This window comes from Aotus nancymaae, unplaced genomic scaffold (assembly GCF_030222135.1).
Source record: "Aotus nancymaae isolate 86718 unplaced genomic scaffold, 86718_ANA_hifiasm-v0.15.2.pri h1tg000040l, whole genome shotgun sequence".
Classification (NCBI taxonomy): Eukaryota; Metazoa; Chordata; class Mammalia; order Primates; family Aotidae; genus Aotus; species Aotus nancymaae.
The window spans coordinates 90,572,477-90,589,483 of NW_026988454.1; the positions used below are offsets into that span (position 1 = coordinate 90,572,477).

General features: G+C 39.6%; 1 protein-coding gene across 8 annotated transcripts in view; it reads right to left on the reverse strand.

Annotated features, from left to right (window-relative positions):
- The window catches only part of MYO6 (myosin VI), a 131,197-nt gene that overhangs the window by 94,172 nt on the left and 20,018 nt on the right, over positions 1 to 17,007 (reverse strand). For all 8 annotated transcript variants that reach the window (XM_064360907.1, XM_064360906.1, XM_064360902.1 and 5 more), the window contains exon 2: positions 1,425 to 1,588. In XM_064360907.1, the coding sequence (XP_064216977.1) occupies positions 1,425 to 1,541 (117 nt within the window). In that variant the 5' untranslated portion in view covers positions 1,542 to 1,588. The remainder of the gene's footprint in view (positions 1 to 1,424; positions 1,589 to 17,007) is intronic.

Genomic DNA, 17,007 nt, shown 5'->3' on the forward strand with positions numbered 1-17,007 from the left:
GTTTCTTCTATAATTGAACTGAATTGTTTTGTCACCTATGGATACAACAAAATATACCTAACACCTACATACATAAACCTAGGAAATACACTCTCAATTTCATTTTGGTCTTTTGATTTACTGTGCTTATAAAATATATTAAACAAAAATCAAAAGTCTTCAAATATGTAATCAAGCTTATTTTTTTAAAATATGTACTGAATTGTAAGTACAAATAGGTACCTGTTAATAAGAGGAAAAACCAAAAACACTTTGTCTTTCTTGTCCTGAGGGTATCTTTAATTGGCCTCCTCTAACATGGCACATTATACATTATGCATTTCAGTTCCTGGGTTGTTTACAGTAACAGAATAGTTTTCTCTGTGAAAAGACCTCATGAGAGATCTACCTTGTTTTTCTAAGGTTCCCAGAAGGATGGTAGTTATATGGCATTAGTTAACCATGTATCGTAGAATATAAATTATTCATGAACATTTTCAGTCTAAAGTAAACAGAAATGACATCTACAAATTTAATTTAGTCAGAACTGTTTAACAGGCATACTCGTTAAACTAAAAATTGTGAACATCTATCATAGGAATAGATATTATTGTGTGAAGAGAGCTGAGAGTTGAAAAATAAATCAATTCTGGAACCAAAAGGATAAAAAGAAATTATTTCCTCTGAGAAACTTTCCCTCACTCTCTGAGAATGGAGTGAAGTTCCACAAAAGCAGACTATACCAGTCTCCATGAAGACTGAAAGAGGTATTTACAACGGTGCCTTCTCTGTAAACGAGTCACAACCCCTAGTCACTTTTCCCTCAGACTTTCATTTTGTAATACTGTCTAGCGTATGTCTAAACATAAAAAGAAATAAATATCATGTGTACAGAATTAAAGCATACTTTTGTGTTTTAAAAATTATCACAAAAATGATAGAGAGCAGTAAGTTTAAGTGAACAAAAAGCTTTTTTAAAAAAAGACTAGAAGTATAATAGAAGTTAAGGTAAAAAAAGTAAAATCTGATAACCCCATTCACTTTTCATATTTTTACTTTGTGACAGGTCGATCACAGATACACAAATAACTTCAGTAATGTGGCACAAGGAATAAAAATGTCATTTTTGTTTATATTTTATCATATAGCTAGTTCTTAAGAATGAAAGGCTCACTAGGAACTGGACGATCAAACAGATGTGAAAAAACAAACAATGAAAGGCTCACTAAATTTCCATCTGATTTTATCACAGGATACCATTTTTTCCCTAGGGCACATACTTCTGATTTAATCAAATAAGTCAGGAGAAAACAGACTCACTTACCAGAAATAAGCTTTCCCAATATCTGCTTCATTAAGAAGACAGACATATCTTTTGTGGGGGGAAAAATAACACATCTATTTTTGAAAGAAATCATATTTCAACATCTTTCTTAGAAACTCACCTTGCCTTTCTGATTCAAGGGTTCAATTGTTAAGCTGTCGGGGCCAATATCCACAATGTTGCCCATCTGAAATCCATCTGTAGGGTGTGGCGCCCAAACGGGCTTTCCATCCTCCATTTTTGAAGGAGGATCCACTATCTCCTGTTTCCACTATCCACTGTCACCTGTTTCAAATGAACAAGTACACAACATGATCGTTTTCAAAATGTACATAAAATAACATATCATTTTCCAAAGTTCAAATGTAAATTGCAACTAACATACCTATCTACCCCTGCCACACAACATCCCCACCTCCTCCCTTGCATCTTGCTGACCTCTGCCCCTTTATCTACTTTTAGCTGAGGCCAAGAAGAGGTTGTTCCACCCTCAGGTACACCTGCTCTACTACTGCCTTCCTTCAGGTATGACTGCAGTCGAGTACAATCCTCTGACTAGAACAGAAGCAAACAATCATAGCTGTTACCTGTTGAGTGTAATTTATAACAGCACTCCTTTTTGCTACCTAAAGTATTCTGCATTTGCACAATAAATTAAACAGTCATAGGAATAGATATTATTGTGTGGAGATAGCTAAGAGTTGAAAAAAATAAATCAACTGTGGAACGAAAAGGATAAAAAGAGAGATTATTGTCTCTGGGAAACTTTCCCTCACTCTCTGAGAATGCAGTGATGTGCTCCCTAAGCTCAGCCCCACAGAACTACTGAGCATGCTACTTTTGTTTTTTTCTTATTTTTCACTGAGGTAAAACTGACATACAGTGAAATGTACACATCTAAGTATACAAGTTGATGAATATGGACAAATGGATATAGCCATTTATGAAACACTCCAATCAAGGTCATGAGTGGTGGCTCACACCTGGAATGCCAACACTTTGGAAGGCAGAGGCAGGAAGATAGCTTGAGGCTACAGTAAACTACAACTGGATCACTGCAATCCAGCCCGGGTGACAGAACGAGACCCTGTTTCTAAAATAAAACAACAGTTGTCTCATGACTCCTTTTGGTCAATAACCATCCCCATCGGCATCCCTACTGTTTCTCCTATTCTTGAACTTATCATATAAGTGAGATAATAGAGTATATATTCTTTGCATATCTGGTTCCTTTCATTCAACAAAATGTTTTTGCTTTCAACATATTTAATCTTGTTGTGTGTACTAGTCCACCGAATACCACAGGGCACTCAGTGGACTAGTACAGGGCAATACAACAATTGTTCACCTATAGCCCTGTTGGTGAACATTTGAACTGTTTCCAGTTTTTGCCTATTGTGATTCTAACCTAATTTTTCAATTATTCCAGTATAGTTTCCTTCATACTTAGCATTCTGAGATTTAACATTTATAATTCTATCTATTAAGAGTAGCCACAACAATCCATGACATGCAAAATATTTTGTTTTAATGAGCTTGGATGCTATGAGATTAATGTGTAACAGTGAAGCAGCTAGTGAATGATCCAGATGTTGTAGTCTCAGCATCTTCACAGGAACTTATACTTTTTCACTACTTATCTATATTTAAAAAGAAAAGTTGATTCATGTGCCATAATCCTCTTTTTGTGTGGCATTCTCAAACCTGGGATCTTCAAGTGGATGCTCTCAGGTGTAGTTTCATAAAGGTCAAGGACATTTGGCATACAGTTCAGTCAAAAAGCTGCTAACTGTTGGCATGTTTACAACTTGCTTGTTGGTTTTAATGTTGTCTATGCAGTGGCTACAAAGTGAGCTGTTTTCCCTATTCAGGAAATGTTATCAGATTTATCTATAATTCTAAGTTGACAAATTAGACGAAGAGTCTCCACAGAAGTGAATCAATACCACTACCTCAGACTTATATTACCACACATACATCTATACTCTTTCCCTAATCATATCTAGTCTCACGGCTTTAAATACCATTTATACGAAAGTGATGCTCAAAGTTGTTGCTCTAGCCCAAACCTCCATTGAGTTCCCAGATTTTACTTGTCTACTGGACACCTCTTCATGAACGTATCTAATAGGTGTAACATAATTATGATGTTACTATTGCTGTGGTCTACCATTCCAGCTTGCTTTTCCTTATATCAGTAAAGGTACTAACAACACTCATTCAAATTAAACCTGGAATCAACCCCAATCCCCTTAGCTCCTTCCAAATTCGTATCACTTCCTTAATGTTGTCAGCTTTACCTCCAGTAGGCATCACAAATCCACCTCCTTCTCTGCATCTCCTCTGCCGTCCTAGTTCAGGTGAATATCATCTTTTACCAGGACTTCTGTAGTTAACTCAGCTGCCTGCTTCTACTCATGCTGCTCCACACATATCACTAGTAATCCTACCAAAAGGTAAATCTAATCATTTCATTTCTGTTTCATCAGGACTTGGACTATTCCTCTCTGTGTCCCTAAGGCCCAGCACACAATAAGCAACTCAATATTCACTGGTAAATGAATGAATTATTCACACAGTTTGGGAAGAGTAAAAACAGGTGGCAGACTTAGAAGAGTTGAAATATCTTTTTTTTTTTTTTTTTTGAGACTGGGTCTCACTCTATCACCCAGGCTATAGTACAGTAGTATGGTGATGCAATCATGGCCCACTGCAACCTTGACCTCCCATGCTCAAGACATTCTCCTATCTCAGCCTCCCAAGTAGCTGGGACTACAAGTGCATGCAACCACGCTGAGATAATTTTTATTTTTTGTATATACAGGGTTTCACTGTGTTGCCCAGGCAGGTCTCGAACTCCTGGGCTCAGACAATCAACCTGCCTCAACTACACAAAGTGCTGGGATTACTGGCATGAGCCACTGTCAGCCTGAAGTATCTTCAAATCCTAGGCTCAGCCAGGCACAGTGGCTCACCCTTGTAATCAACACTTTAGGGTAAGGAAACAGAGCAAGATGGCTTAATAGAAGGCTTCAGCAATCATTTCCCCTTCAGGAACATCATATTGAACAAACGTCCACACACACAAAAAGCATCTTCATAAAAACTTCAGTCAGGTGAGCAATCACAGCACTTGGTTTTAACATCACATCAAAGAAAGAGGCACTAGAGAGGGTAGCAAAGACAGTCTTCGCCTCTCAGCCCCATGCTCTCTCTCCCCATCCCCTGAAAGCAGCAATGTGGTCTGGGGAGACAATCTACAGGTTTGTGGGAGGGAGAGCTCACAAACAGAGCATTTAGAGAAGCCCTAGCCAGAGGCAAATAGTTCATCTCAGCAAGCCCCACAGCAAGCTAAATTGCTGTGGAGTCCTAAATAAACCTAAGAGGCTGCTAACTATTGGCATGTTTACATAGGATGCCATCTTCTGGGCAAGTCCTGGTGCTATGATAGGCTCGAGTCAGTGGGCTTGGGGACCTAGTGAGACACCAGCTAAGCGGCCAAGGGAGTGTCTGCGCCATCTCTCCCCCAACCCCAGGCAGTGCAGCTCACCACTGGGTTAGAGACTCCTTCCCTCCACTTGAGAGAAGAAGGAAAGGTAAAGAGGACTTTGTCTCGCAAGTCATAGTAGAATAGAGTACAGGGCAGGTCCTGAGGCCCCCATTCCAGGCTCTAGCTCCTGGGCATTTCTAAACACACCCTAAGCAGAAGATAAGTCACTGATTTGAGGGAAGAACACAGTCCCAACAGAATTCATCACCTGCTGACTAAAGAGCCCTTGGGGCCTGAATAGTCAGCACTGGCAGTCAGGAAATACTCCCCATGGGTCACGGGTGAGACTGAGAGCTATGCTGGCTTCAGGTGTGACCCAGCACATTCCCAGCTGTGGTGGCCACGGGGAGAGATTGCCTCTGACTGAGGAAAGGGAAGGGAAGAGTAAGAGGGACTTTATCTTTAAGCATGGGTACCAGCTCAGCCAGAGTAGGTCAGAGAACCAAGCAGGCTCCTTGGGTCGCTGATCCCAGGCTTTGACTCTTGAATGGCATTTCTGGATATGCCCTGGGCCAGAGGGGAGCCCACTGTTCTAAAAGGAGAGATTCAGGGCTGACAGCATCCACCACAAACTGACTGAAGAGCTCTTGAGCCTTGAGTGAACGTCGGCAGGAGCCAGGCAGTACTTACCATGGGCCTGGGATGGTGGTGGCCATAGAGACTCTTCGCTTGAGGAAAGAGGAGGAAGAATGGGAAGAACTTTGTCTGTGGCTTGGGTGCCAGCTGAGCTCCAGAATACAGCAGCAGGTAGATTTCAAAGGTTCTTGACTCCAGGCCCTGGCTCCCAAACGGCATCTCTGGACCTGTCTGGGACCAGGGAGAATTCGCTCCCCTGAAGGGAAGGACATAAGCCTCCCTAGATTTTCAACCTGCTGACTGTAGAGCCCTTGGTCCTTGAGTGAACACAGGTGGTCACCAGGCAGTGGCTACCATGCGCCTTGTACAAGACCCAGTGCTGTCCTGGCTACAGGTCTGACCCAGCAGAGTCACAGTAGTGGTGGCCACAGAGGTGCTTTTGTCACCCCTCCCCCAGCTCCAGGCAGCTCAGGGGAGGGAGGGAGAGGACAGAGAGAGAGAGAGAGGGAGGGAGGGAGGGAGGGAGGGAGGGAGGGAGACAAGAAAGAGAGAGAGACTTCACCTGTTTGGAGAAAAGTAAAGAAAGAAAAAAGGAGTTTCTGCCTGATAATCCAGGGAATTCTCCCAGATCTTAGCCAAGGTGATACAAAGGTGATACTCCTACAAATCTGCAAGAACCATACCATTGCTGGGCTTGGGGTACCCCCTAAAGCAGTTATGGCTGCAGTGACCAAACACTTAGATCACAACACCCAAACTCCTTCAAATACCTGGAAAGCCTTCCCAAGAAGGATGGATATAAATAAACCCAGGCTGATAAGACTACAATTAATACCTAATTCTTCCATGCCCAGACACTGATAAATGTCCACAATCATAACCATCCAGAAAAACATGACCTCACCAAAGGAACTAAGTTAGGTAGCAGTGACCAATCCCAGAGAGACAGAGATACGTGACTTTACAGATAGAGAATTTAAAATAGCTGTTCTGAGGAAACTCAATGAAATTCAAGATAACACAAAGAAGAAATTCTAAATCCTATCAGATAAATGTAACAAAGAGACTGAAATAAAAAGAATCAAGCAGAAATTCTGGATGTAACTGACATATGGAAGAATGCATCAAAGTCTAGTAGCATAATTGATAAGGCAGAAGAAAGAATTAGTGAGCTTGAAGGGAGCCTATTTGAAAATATACAGTCATAGGAGACAAAAGAAAAAAGAATAAAAAAGAATGAAGCAAGCCTACAAGATCTAGAAAATAGTCTCAAAACGTCAAATCTTAGAGTTATTAGCCTTAAAGAGGTAGAGAAAGAGATCAAGGTAGAGAATTTATTCAAAGGATAATAGCAGAGAATGTCCCAAGTCTAAGAAAAGATATTAATATCCAAGCATAAAAAGGTCCTAGAACACCACACAGATTTAACCCAAATAAAACTACCTAGAGACATTTAAAGCAAACTCCCAATGGTCAAGAATAAAGAAAAGATCCTAAAAGCAGCAGGAGAAAAGAAAACAAGTAACATATAAAGGAGATCTAATACATCTGGCAAAAGACTTCTTAGTGAAAACCTTACAGTCAAGGAGAGAGTAGCATGACATATTTAAAGAGCTGAGGGAAAAACTTTTATGCTAGAATAGTATATCCAGGCAAAATAACCTTCAAACATAAGAGAAAAATAAATATTTTCACAGACAAAGACTGAGGGATTTCATCAACACCAGACCTGTCCTACATACAAGAAATGTCAAAGAAACTTCTTCAATCCAAAAGAAAAGGACAGTAAGAAATCATCTGAAGATACAGAACTCACTGGTAATAGTAAGTAAACAGAATATTCTAAAACTGTAATTGTAAAAGCATTTAACACAACCACTATGGAGAACAGTTTGGAAGTTCTTCAAAAACCTAAAAATATAATGACCATATGATCCAGCAATCCCACTGCTAGATACATATTCAAGATAAAACAATCATTATATTGAAGAGATATCTGCACTCCCATTTTTACTGCAGCACTATTCTCAATAGCCAAGATCTGGAAGCAACCCAAGTGTCTAAGAACAGAAGAATGGATAAAGAAAACATGGTACATATATACGATGGAGTATTATGCAGCCATGAAAAAGATCCTGTCATTTATAGCAACGTGGATGGAACTGGAGGTCATTATGACAAATGAAACAAGCCAGGCAGAGAAAGGAAAACCTCACATGCTCTCATATATCTGCAGGAGCTTAAAAAAAAAAAACAAAAAAAAAAACCTGAAACAACTGAACTCATGAAGATAGAGAGTAGAATGATAACTGAGCCTGGGAAGATGAGTAGGGATGGTTCATGGGTATAAAAGTATAGTTAGACAGAATGAATAAGATCTAGTATTTGATAGCACAAGAGGGTGACTACAGTCAATAGTAACTTATTGTCATTTAAAAATAACTAAAATAGTGTAATTGGATTGTTTGTGGCACAAAGAAAGAATAAATGCTTGAGCTATTGGACACTTCATTTACCCTACTGTAATTATGGCACACTGTATGTCTGTATCAAAATATTTCATGTACCCCGTATCATGTACACCTACTATGTATCAACACACACAGAAAAATTTGATTTGATTAAAAAAAAAAGCACTTTGAGAAGCCAAAGTGGGAGGATCACTTGATCCCAGGAGTTCAAGACCAGCCTGAACAACACAGCAAGACTCCGCCTCTACAAAAATCAAAAATTTAAAAAACTTGCCAGGAATGATGGCAAAGCCCTGTAGTCCTAGCTACTCAGGAGGCTGAGACAGGAGGATCACCTGAATTCAGGAGTTTGAAGTTGCAATAAGGTATTGTTGTGCCACTGCACTCCAGCCTAGGAAACAGAGTAAGACCTGTCTCTCGGGAGAGAAAAAAAAAAAAAAAAAACCTAGGCTTGAAACTCAGCTCCACCACTTTCTGACAAGCTCTTAAGCAAGTTATTTAACCTCTTTGATTTTTATCTTTGTCCTTATCCATATGGTGGGATATCACTTACCTTTCAGAATTGCTGTGAGGATTAAGTGACATAAAACTGAGATCACTGTTCTACTGGCACCCAATAGATACTAGTCATACCCCTCCCCCTTTTCTCTTTCCTTCCCCCGACATCCCTTGTTTGATGCCACCCATCAGTTTTAAGACAATAGTTGTGGTAATTTTAAATACAAAGAGAAATTACAGAATAGACATGAGGGATCATTTAGAAAAAATTATCTGAAACCACTGTGTGTAAAATTTGTGACAGTGAAAAAAGAAAAGAAAAATCACAGCAAAGCAAAACCTCAAAGTCCAAAAAAGAATGGCAAATTAAACTACTCAAACTACTTTCCTATTTTGAACTGTTTACTATGACTTCCCAGTTAAGGTAACAAATTTAAAGGCACACATCTAATGTTGCTCCTTCATCAAAGCCCTAAATCTACAGTACAGGGATTCTCTAAAAATACATCAGCCCACGAGGATGGAGAGAAGCAAAAAGGAGACAACAGAAGCATTTTCTAATTTGGAAAGCAAATGGTTGAGAGGCAACCAACAGCAACCACAAGAGAGCTGAATTCCAAGGCATGAATTGGAAAACATGAAAACCAACCCAAATTACACTACAGAATCCTCAAAACATACAACAAATTCAGTACGAGGTTCCAGAACAAGGGTGAAAAAAAATCTAAAATAAGGAAAACTAGGTGAAAGTCGTTTGAGAAAGAGATTTCCTAACACCAACTACACACACTCCGTACTGATGGACAAACTGCCCCCCCAGTCTCCACCAAGAGAAGTCTAGAGGTTATTCTCTGGAGAAGACTCTGGAATGAGAAACACCAGAAACAATTACGAGTATGCAAACAAACAAACAAAAAAAACTGCTCAGGAGACAGGGTCTCACTTTTTCGCCCAGGCTGGAGTGCAATGGCACAATCATAGCTCACTGCAGCCTCGAACTCCTGGGCCCAGGCAACCTCCCACCTCAGCCTTCTGAGTAACCAGGACTACAGGAATAAGCCACTGCACCTAGCCAAGACTCTCTCCTTGACCAACAAACTTTAATTAGGCTCCTCTGAGGCCTCTCCTCAACTAGGCCTCAACCTTGGCCTCAACTCTGTTCTATCTCTGCTAGGCCTGCACAGCCCAGTTTTAGCAAGAATCCTAAGTCAGTTTAGAAAGACCCCCCAACTCTTGATATCTGATCCAGTTCCAATCCCCCACCTTTCATGTTATAAACCAAAAATAAAATCCTAAATCCTTAACCAACTGAATGGGGACTCCTCATGGACACGGTGGGGGAAACCCAGAGGAACTTCAAAAACTGAATTCCCAGCCAAGACAGGAAGGGAGGTCAGACTCGCCTCATTATATCCCCTCCCTTCTGGAATTTAAGCACAACTGACCAATATTAACACTAAGATAGAGACCCTAAGACTGACAAAACAGATTATTCGCAGCAATAAGACACATTTCAACCTGACTCTGCTACAGCATCACATGCCAGATAGCAGATCCTGAAAGAAATCAAAATATTTTACCCCAAAATATATTTCTTTGACATATTTTGAAATGGCCCTGGGAAGTTGTCTTTTGTGGGGGAAATTTGCATCTGTAGAGAATTTCATAGTAATTAATGCAGCCAGGCATTTCCAGGATCTAGGGGAGATTAACTAAGTCTGACAGCTTTCATGGTCTGAAAAGAGACATTTACCATCTATTCTCTCTGTAGCCTGCTACCTATGAAGCTTCTCTACATAACAAGAACCTCAATATCTATGGATCTTTTGTTTTTTTTGTTTTTTTTTTTTTTTGAGACAGAGTCTCACTCTGTCGCCCAGGCTGGAGGACAGTGGGGCGATCTGGGCTCACTGCAACCTCCGCCTCCAAGCTTCAAGTAATTCTCCTGCCTCAGCATCCTGAGTAGCTGGGACTATAGGCACCTGCTACCAGGCCCAGCTAATTTTTGCATTTTTTTTTTCAGTAGAGACAAGGTTTCACCATGTTAGCCAGGCTGGTCTCGAACTCCTGACCTCAAATGATCCACCTGCCTTGGCCTCCCAAAGTGCTGGGATTACAAGTCTCAACTAGCAGGCCCGGCTGACATCCCCCAATCAAGCATTTCTTTCTACCGACCTCAAGTCTTTAGACAAAGCTTAACACTTTCAACTGCCAATCAGAAAATCTTTGAATCCACCTGTGACCCATAAGCTCCCCCTACTGCCATCCCCCCACTTTGAGATTTCCCAGTTTTCAGGCAGAACCAATACATACCTTTCATGTATTGATTATGTCTTTGCCTGTAATTCCTGCCTTCCTAAAATGTATAAAACCAAACTGTAGCCAACCACCTCAGGCACACTTTCTCAGGACTTCTTGAGACTGTTCACCAGGCCATTGTCACTCATATTGGCTCAGAATAAACCTCTTTAAATATTTTACAGTTTGCTTTTTCCATTAACACTCTAAGTCCTTGACCTGCCTTCAGCAAAAATTCTGTTAAGTCAGTTTGGCAAGACTTTCCATGCCCTTGATGTCTCCATGAATAAATTTCCATTCACTGATCCACTCGCTCTGTTCCTTAGCTGTAAATCCCGTGAAAGGAAAAAAAATCTCGGACCCCAAAATCACTAAGCCAAGGAACATGTCAAGCTGGGGACTACATCAGGCCAACCTGCCTCCCATTTTATTCCTAAACAAGACAGCTACAAAGATTTATTTTAAATGCTACACACTTCCCTCACAATTTGCCCACAAGGAAATTCCCTGTGGATGAAGGACAAGCAGAACTCAAAGTCATCCTGCTGAGGCTCATGTGAGACAAATGTATATCTGATTGCTTCTTCTACAATACTGTTTCACTAAGCCAGACTAAGGCGTAAGTGATTATTTTCTCTACCCTCCCCTCACACGTAAATCGTGTATTCTGTGAAAGGCTAATCAGAGACTAAAAAGAAGGCAACAGTTTGTCTCTTATCTACCTATGACTTAGAAGTACCCTCCCCCTGCCCTGAGTTGGTCCCGCCTTTCCAGACCAAACCAATGTGCATCTTATACATGTTAATTGATGTCTCATGTCTACCTAAAATGTATAAAACCAACTTGTGCCCTGACCACCTTGGGCACATGTCCTCAGAACCACCTGAGGCTGTTTGAGGCCCATCGCTCTCCCCTACTGCATATCCCTTGATATAAACTGAAAGTACTGCTATGGACTGAATTTTGTTCCCCACAAATTCATATGTTTAAGCCTTAACCTTCAATGTGTCTGTATTTGGAGACAGGGCTTTTAGGAGGTAATTAAGACTAAATGAGGTCAGAAGGGTAGGGTTCTAATGAGATAGGATTAGTGGCCATATAATAAGAGGAAGAGAGAGAAACAGAGAGTCTCCGAGTATATGCGCCATGGAAAGGCCACGTGAACATGCAGAGAAAAGGCAGCCATCTACAACCCAAGAAAAGTGTTCTTATCAGAACCCAATCACAGTGACACACTGATGTCAGATTTCCAGGGTCCAAAACTGTGAAAAAGTAAATTTCTGTTGTTAGAATACAAAAATATGTGTGGTATTTTGTTATGGCAGCCTGAGCAGTCTACACTTCCAGCACACTAATACCACCCCTACCAGAAGAGCCTTGAATAAAGTATTCCTTGCTGTTTTAACAACTGTCAGAATAATTTTTCTTTAACAACATAATAATAGAGATGAAATATTCACTAGACATTATAGAATATAAAGATAAGGCAACCTTTCAGAGAGTTAAGATAAAATGAAAGAGATAGCATCAGAAGCGTGTCAACCAGAGTAACTCCATCTTGAATAGGGGCTGGGTAAAAAAAAAAGGCTGAAACCTACTGGGCTACATTGCTAGGCATTTAAGGCATTCTTAGTCACAGGAAGAGACAGGAGGTCAGCACAAGATACAGGTCATAAAGACCTTGCTGAAGAAACAGGCTGCAGTAAAGAAGCCAGCTAAAACTCACGAAAACCAAGATGGCGACAAGAGAGACGTCTGATCGTATAATCAAAAAATAAACATAAAAATGGGCAACCAGCAGCCGCCGTTGGGGCTGCTCTGTCTATGGAGTAGCTATTCTTTATTCCTTTCCTTTTTAATAAACCTGCTTTCACTCTACTCTATGAACTCATCCCAAATCCTTTCTTGTGTGAGACCCAAGAACCCTCTCCTGTGGTCTGGATCAGGACCCCTTTCCTGTAACAAAAGTAAACAGAGGGAAAAAGAAAAAAGAAAATAATATATGAGTATGAGCCTAATAAAAATAATCCAGTATCAAAATACTAGGAAAAATAATCACTCTACATGCCAACTCCCTAAAAAGAGAGAAAGAAAGCTTTGAAATTTCCCGAAAAAAAAAAAAAAAAAAAAATACACCAGAACCAAAAGACATGATTTTCTAAAGTCTAGTCAAAATTTCCATGGAGTCCTCAACAATGTACTAAAAAACAGATACACAGAGACACCACCGTCAAATTTCAGAACACTAGAAATAAATAAAATATGCTATACATTTCCAGAGAGATTAGTGAGAAAAGAAGAAAAAAGAACAGGTCCTTCTCTAAGGATCAACAGCACTCAAAGCAGTAAGTCAATAAAACAATGCTTTAAAAATTCTGGAGGAAAATTAATTCTAACCGAGAACTCTGTACAGAGACAAACTCCCAGTCCAGACTGGAACAATACGATCCAAGAGACAGCCACACTGAGCTGCCATCAAAGACCGTCACTGCCCTTGGACCAAGTGACTGTGGCCCAGTTTTTTATCTGAACATGACTTATTCTATGTGATGATGATAATGTGCTTGGGCCTGGAAGAAGCCATGGACACTCACTTCCCTCCTAATTTTTTTTTTTTTTTTTTTTTTTTTTTTTGGAGACAGAATCTTGCTCTGTTGCCCAGGCTGGAGTACAGTGGCATTGATTTTAACTCACTACAACCTCTGCCTCCCAGGTTAAGGTGATTCTCATGCCTCAGCCTCCCAAACGGCTGGAACTACAAACACACGTCACCATATCCAGCCAATTTTTTTTGTATTTTTAGTAGAGACAAGGTTTTGCCATGTTGGCCAGGATCACTTTGTAACTAGTGCAAGGTTTTCACTAGAATAAACCTCTTCTTTAAATGTCTTCATTTAAATGTTTTTGGAATCCTAATTATTTATAATACAAATTATTCTTCATTAATGAAGTCCGATGTATTCATCCTACCAAAGACAACAAAATTCTTTTAGATACGTTAATATCTGCTCCCAGAAAATCCTTCAGAAAATCCATGCAGTCAATATTCATTCTAATTAAACATGTTTGCATATGAAGAGTACTTAAAAAGACACTCACCATAAAGGCAATTTTATAAAAACAGTTTCAATTCCCAGTGCTACTGTACTAAAAGTCTTAAACACATTCTAACTACATATACTTTGTATGAATTCTTAAAAAAAAAAAAAAACAACAAAGAATTACTGGGGTTAAAGAAATTTTAAACCTTAGAAATTCCTACAGTTATTCTAAAAGAGGTAATTCCCCATCATCAACTGAAAATTATCACACTTTTAGTACTTAATTGACAATTGAGATGTATTTTTAATGTAAACACTACAGTAATGTGTAGAAGTAATCCACAGAAGCACTATGTAAGCTACTACACTATTTTTTCATTTTTTCTGTGTCAAAATGTTAAAAGATTATCATCAGAAGGATCTTTGGGGAACAAACTTATTGTAGGCAAGAGTAACAAAAACATACACAACTATATTCTCTTTTATCTGCATCTCTAAAGATAACCCCAAAAACATCTATGTATTACATACTATAGGCAGATTCACATCACAAAATATGAGCCATTGCCTACCGTCTCACCATTATCTTCAAAAGTTACCCATTTAGAAATACAGTTAGAGTAAGGCCAGGTGCTGTGGCTCACCCCTGTAATCCCAACACTTTGGGAGGCCAAGGCGGGCAAATCACTTGAGGTCAGGAGTTCAAGACCAGCCTGGCTAACATGATGAAACTCTGTCTCTATTAAAAATACAAAAATTAGCCAGGTGTGGAGGCCACACCCGTAATTCCAGCTACTTGGGAGGCTGAGGCATGAGAAACTCAGGACGTGGATGTTGCAGTGAACCGAGATAGTGCCACTGCACTCCAGCCTGGGTGACAGAGTGAGACTCTATCTCAAAAAAAAAAAGAAAGAAAAGAAAAAATAAACAAAATAAATAAATATATTATATATATATATTTATTTATTTATCTTATTTATTTAGGGTATTAGACGTTATGTACCAGCTAAAAGTAATCTGGGTTTCGGCTGAAAGTGCTACAATAAGATATCAAAAAGGAGAAAGCAGCACCACATATGGCAAACAAAACCCTTCCAAGACTGCCTTCCAGAGCCACTCATTCTGTTAATCATTATTTATTTAGTCTCCTACCATGTACCACATACTGCCGGGTCTTGAGGGCATAAAAATGAGCAAAAAGAGACAAGGTATCTGGCCTCAGGCAGCCTTCTATCTAATAGGAAAACAATCAATTAGAATAAAGGGCAAACAGAATTGGCAAAATCCCTGCCTTCAGGGATCTTAAATTCCAGTGGAGGGGTGTAGGAAGGAGTGGGGTAGATATATCAAGTATGCCTTTTAAAAAGATTACTCTTTCATCTGGCCAAGACTTGGCCCTGCTAATCAAAACAATGTTATATGCACCTTTGGCACACAAGTTTTAAACTGGCAACTTCTCTTAACTGTATCAGTGTATCCTAAGGCTATTAGCTTCCCTGGTATCCAGATACTGTGAGAAAACTAGGCATGAAGTAACAGTTGGCTGTGGCTAGTGAGTTTTGTGTGTACCTAGCACAATCTTTTATTAAGCATTTTGGTTCCTGAACCAAAGTTCAGAAACTGAAACTTCTCGAAAACATTTCAGCAGGGATCCCTTTAGTCAGTAAATTACTTTGAAAAGGCCTTCTGGCCAGGAACAATAATTCATGTCTATAGTCCCAACACTTTAGGAAGCCAAGGCCGGAGGACTGCTTGAGTCCAGGAATTCGAGACCACTCTGGGAGAACAGTTTCAGCTTTTACCTGGTCAGCAGAATGTTGGCTATGGGTTTATCATACATTACTCCTTATTTTGAGGTATGTTCCTTTGATGCCTAGTCTGTTGAAGGGATGCTAGATTTTACAGAAAGCTTTTTCTGCCTCTATTAAGATGATCAGATGATTTTTGCTTTTAATTTTGTCAATGTGGTGAATCACATTTACTGATTTGCTTATGTTGAATCAGCCTTAGATCCCAGGAATAAAAGCCTATTAGATCACAGTGTATTCACACTATCTGACTTCAAACTATAAGGAGAGCTACAGTAACCAAAACAGCATGGTAATGGTACAAAAACAGACAGACCAATGGAACAGAATAGAGAACAGAGAAATAAAGCTCCACATTTATAATCATCTGATTTTCAACAAAGTCAACAAAAACAAGCAATAGGGAAAGGACTCTATTCAATAAATGGTGCTGGGGATGACTAGCTAGTCATATGCAGATGAAACTGGACCCCTACCTTTCACCATATATGAAAATCAACTCAAGATGGATTAAAGATTCAAAGATAAGGCCTCAAACTATAAAAATCTAGAAGAAAACTAGGAAATACCCTTCTCAACACTGGCCTTGACTAAGAATTTTTGGCTCCATCCCCAAAAGCAACTGCAACAAAACAAATATTGACAGGTAGGACCTAACTAAACAAAAGAGCTGCTGCATGGCAAAAGCAACTCTCGACAGAGCAAATAACCTACACAATCAGAGAAAATATTCACAAACCATGCATTCAACAAAGGATTGATATCCAGAATCTACAAGGAACTTAAGCAAAACACAAATAACCCCATTAAAAAATGGGAAAAGGACATAACAGACGCTCAGTAAAAGACATAAAAGCAGCCAACAAATATGAAAAAATAATTGTCACTAATCATTAGAGAAATGCAAATCAAAACCACAATGATGTATCATCTCATACCCATCAGAATGGCTTTTATTAAAAAGCAAAAAAACAGCAGAGGCTGACAAAACTGAAAAAGCAATGATAATATACTGTTGGTTGGATTGGAATGTAAATTAATTCAACCACTGTGGAAAGCAGTTTGGAGATTTCTCAACTTAAAATACAGTTACCAGCCAGGTGCAGTGGCTCACACGTGTAAGCCCAGCACTTTGGGAGGCCGATGCAGGAGGATCTTGAGGTCAGGAGTTTGAGACCAGCCTGGCTAACATGGTGAAATGTCATCTCTACTAAAAATACAAAAATTAGACCGTCGTGTCAGGCACCTGTAATCCCAGCTACTTAGCATCTATGGCAGGAGAATGGCTTGATCCTAGAAGGTGGAGGTTGCAGTGAGCCAAGATCACGCCACTGCACTCCAGCCTGGGCGACAGAACAAGACTCAGTCTCAAAAAACATAAAATATATATATATATATATATATATATATATATATATATATATATATATAACAGAGCTACCATTTGACCCAGCAATCACAT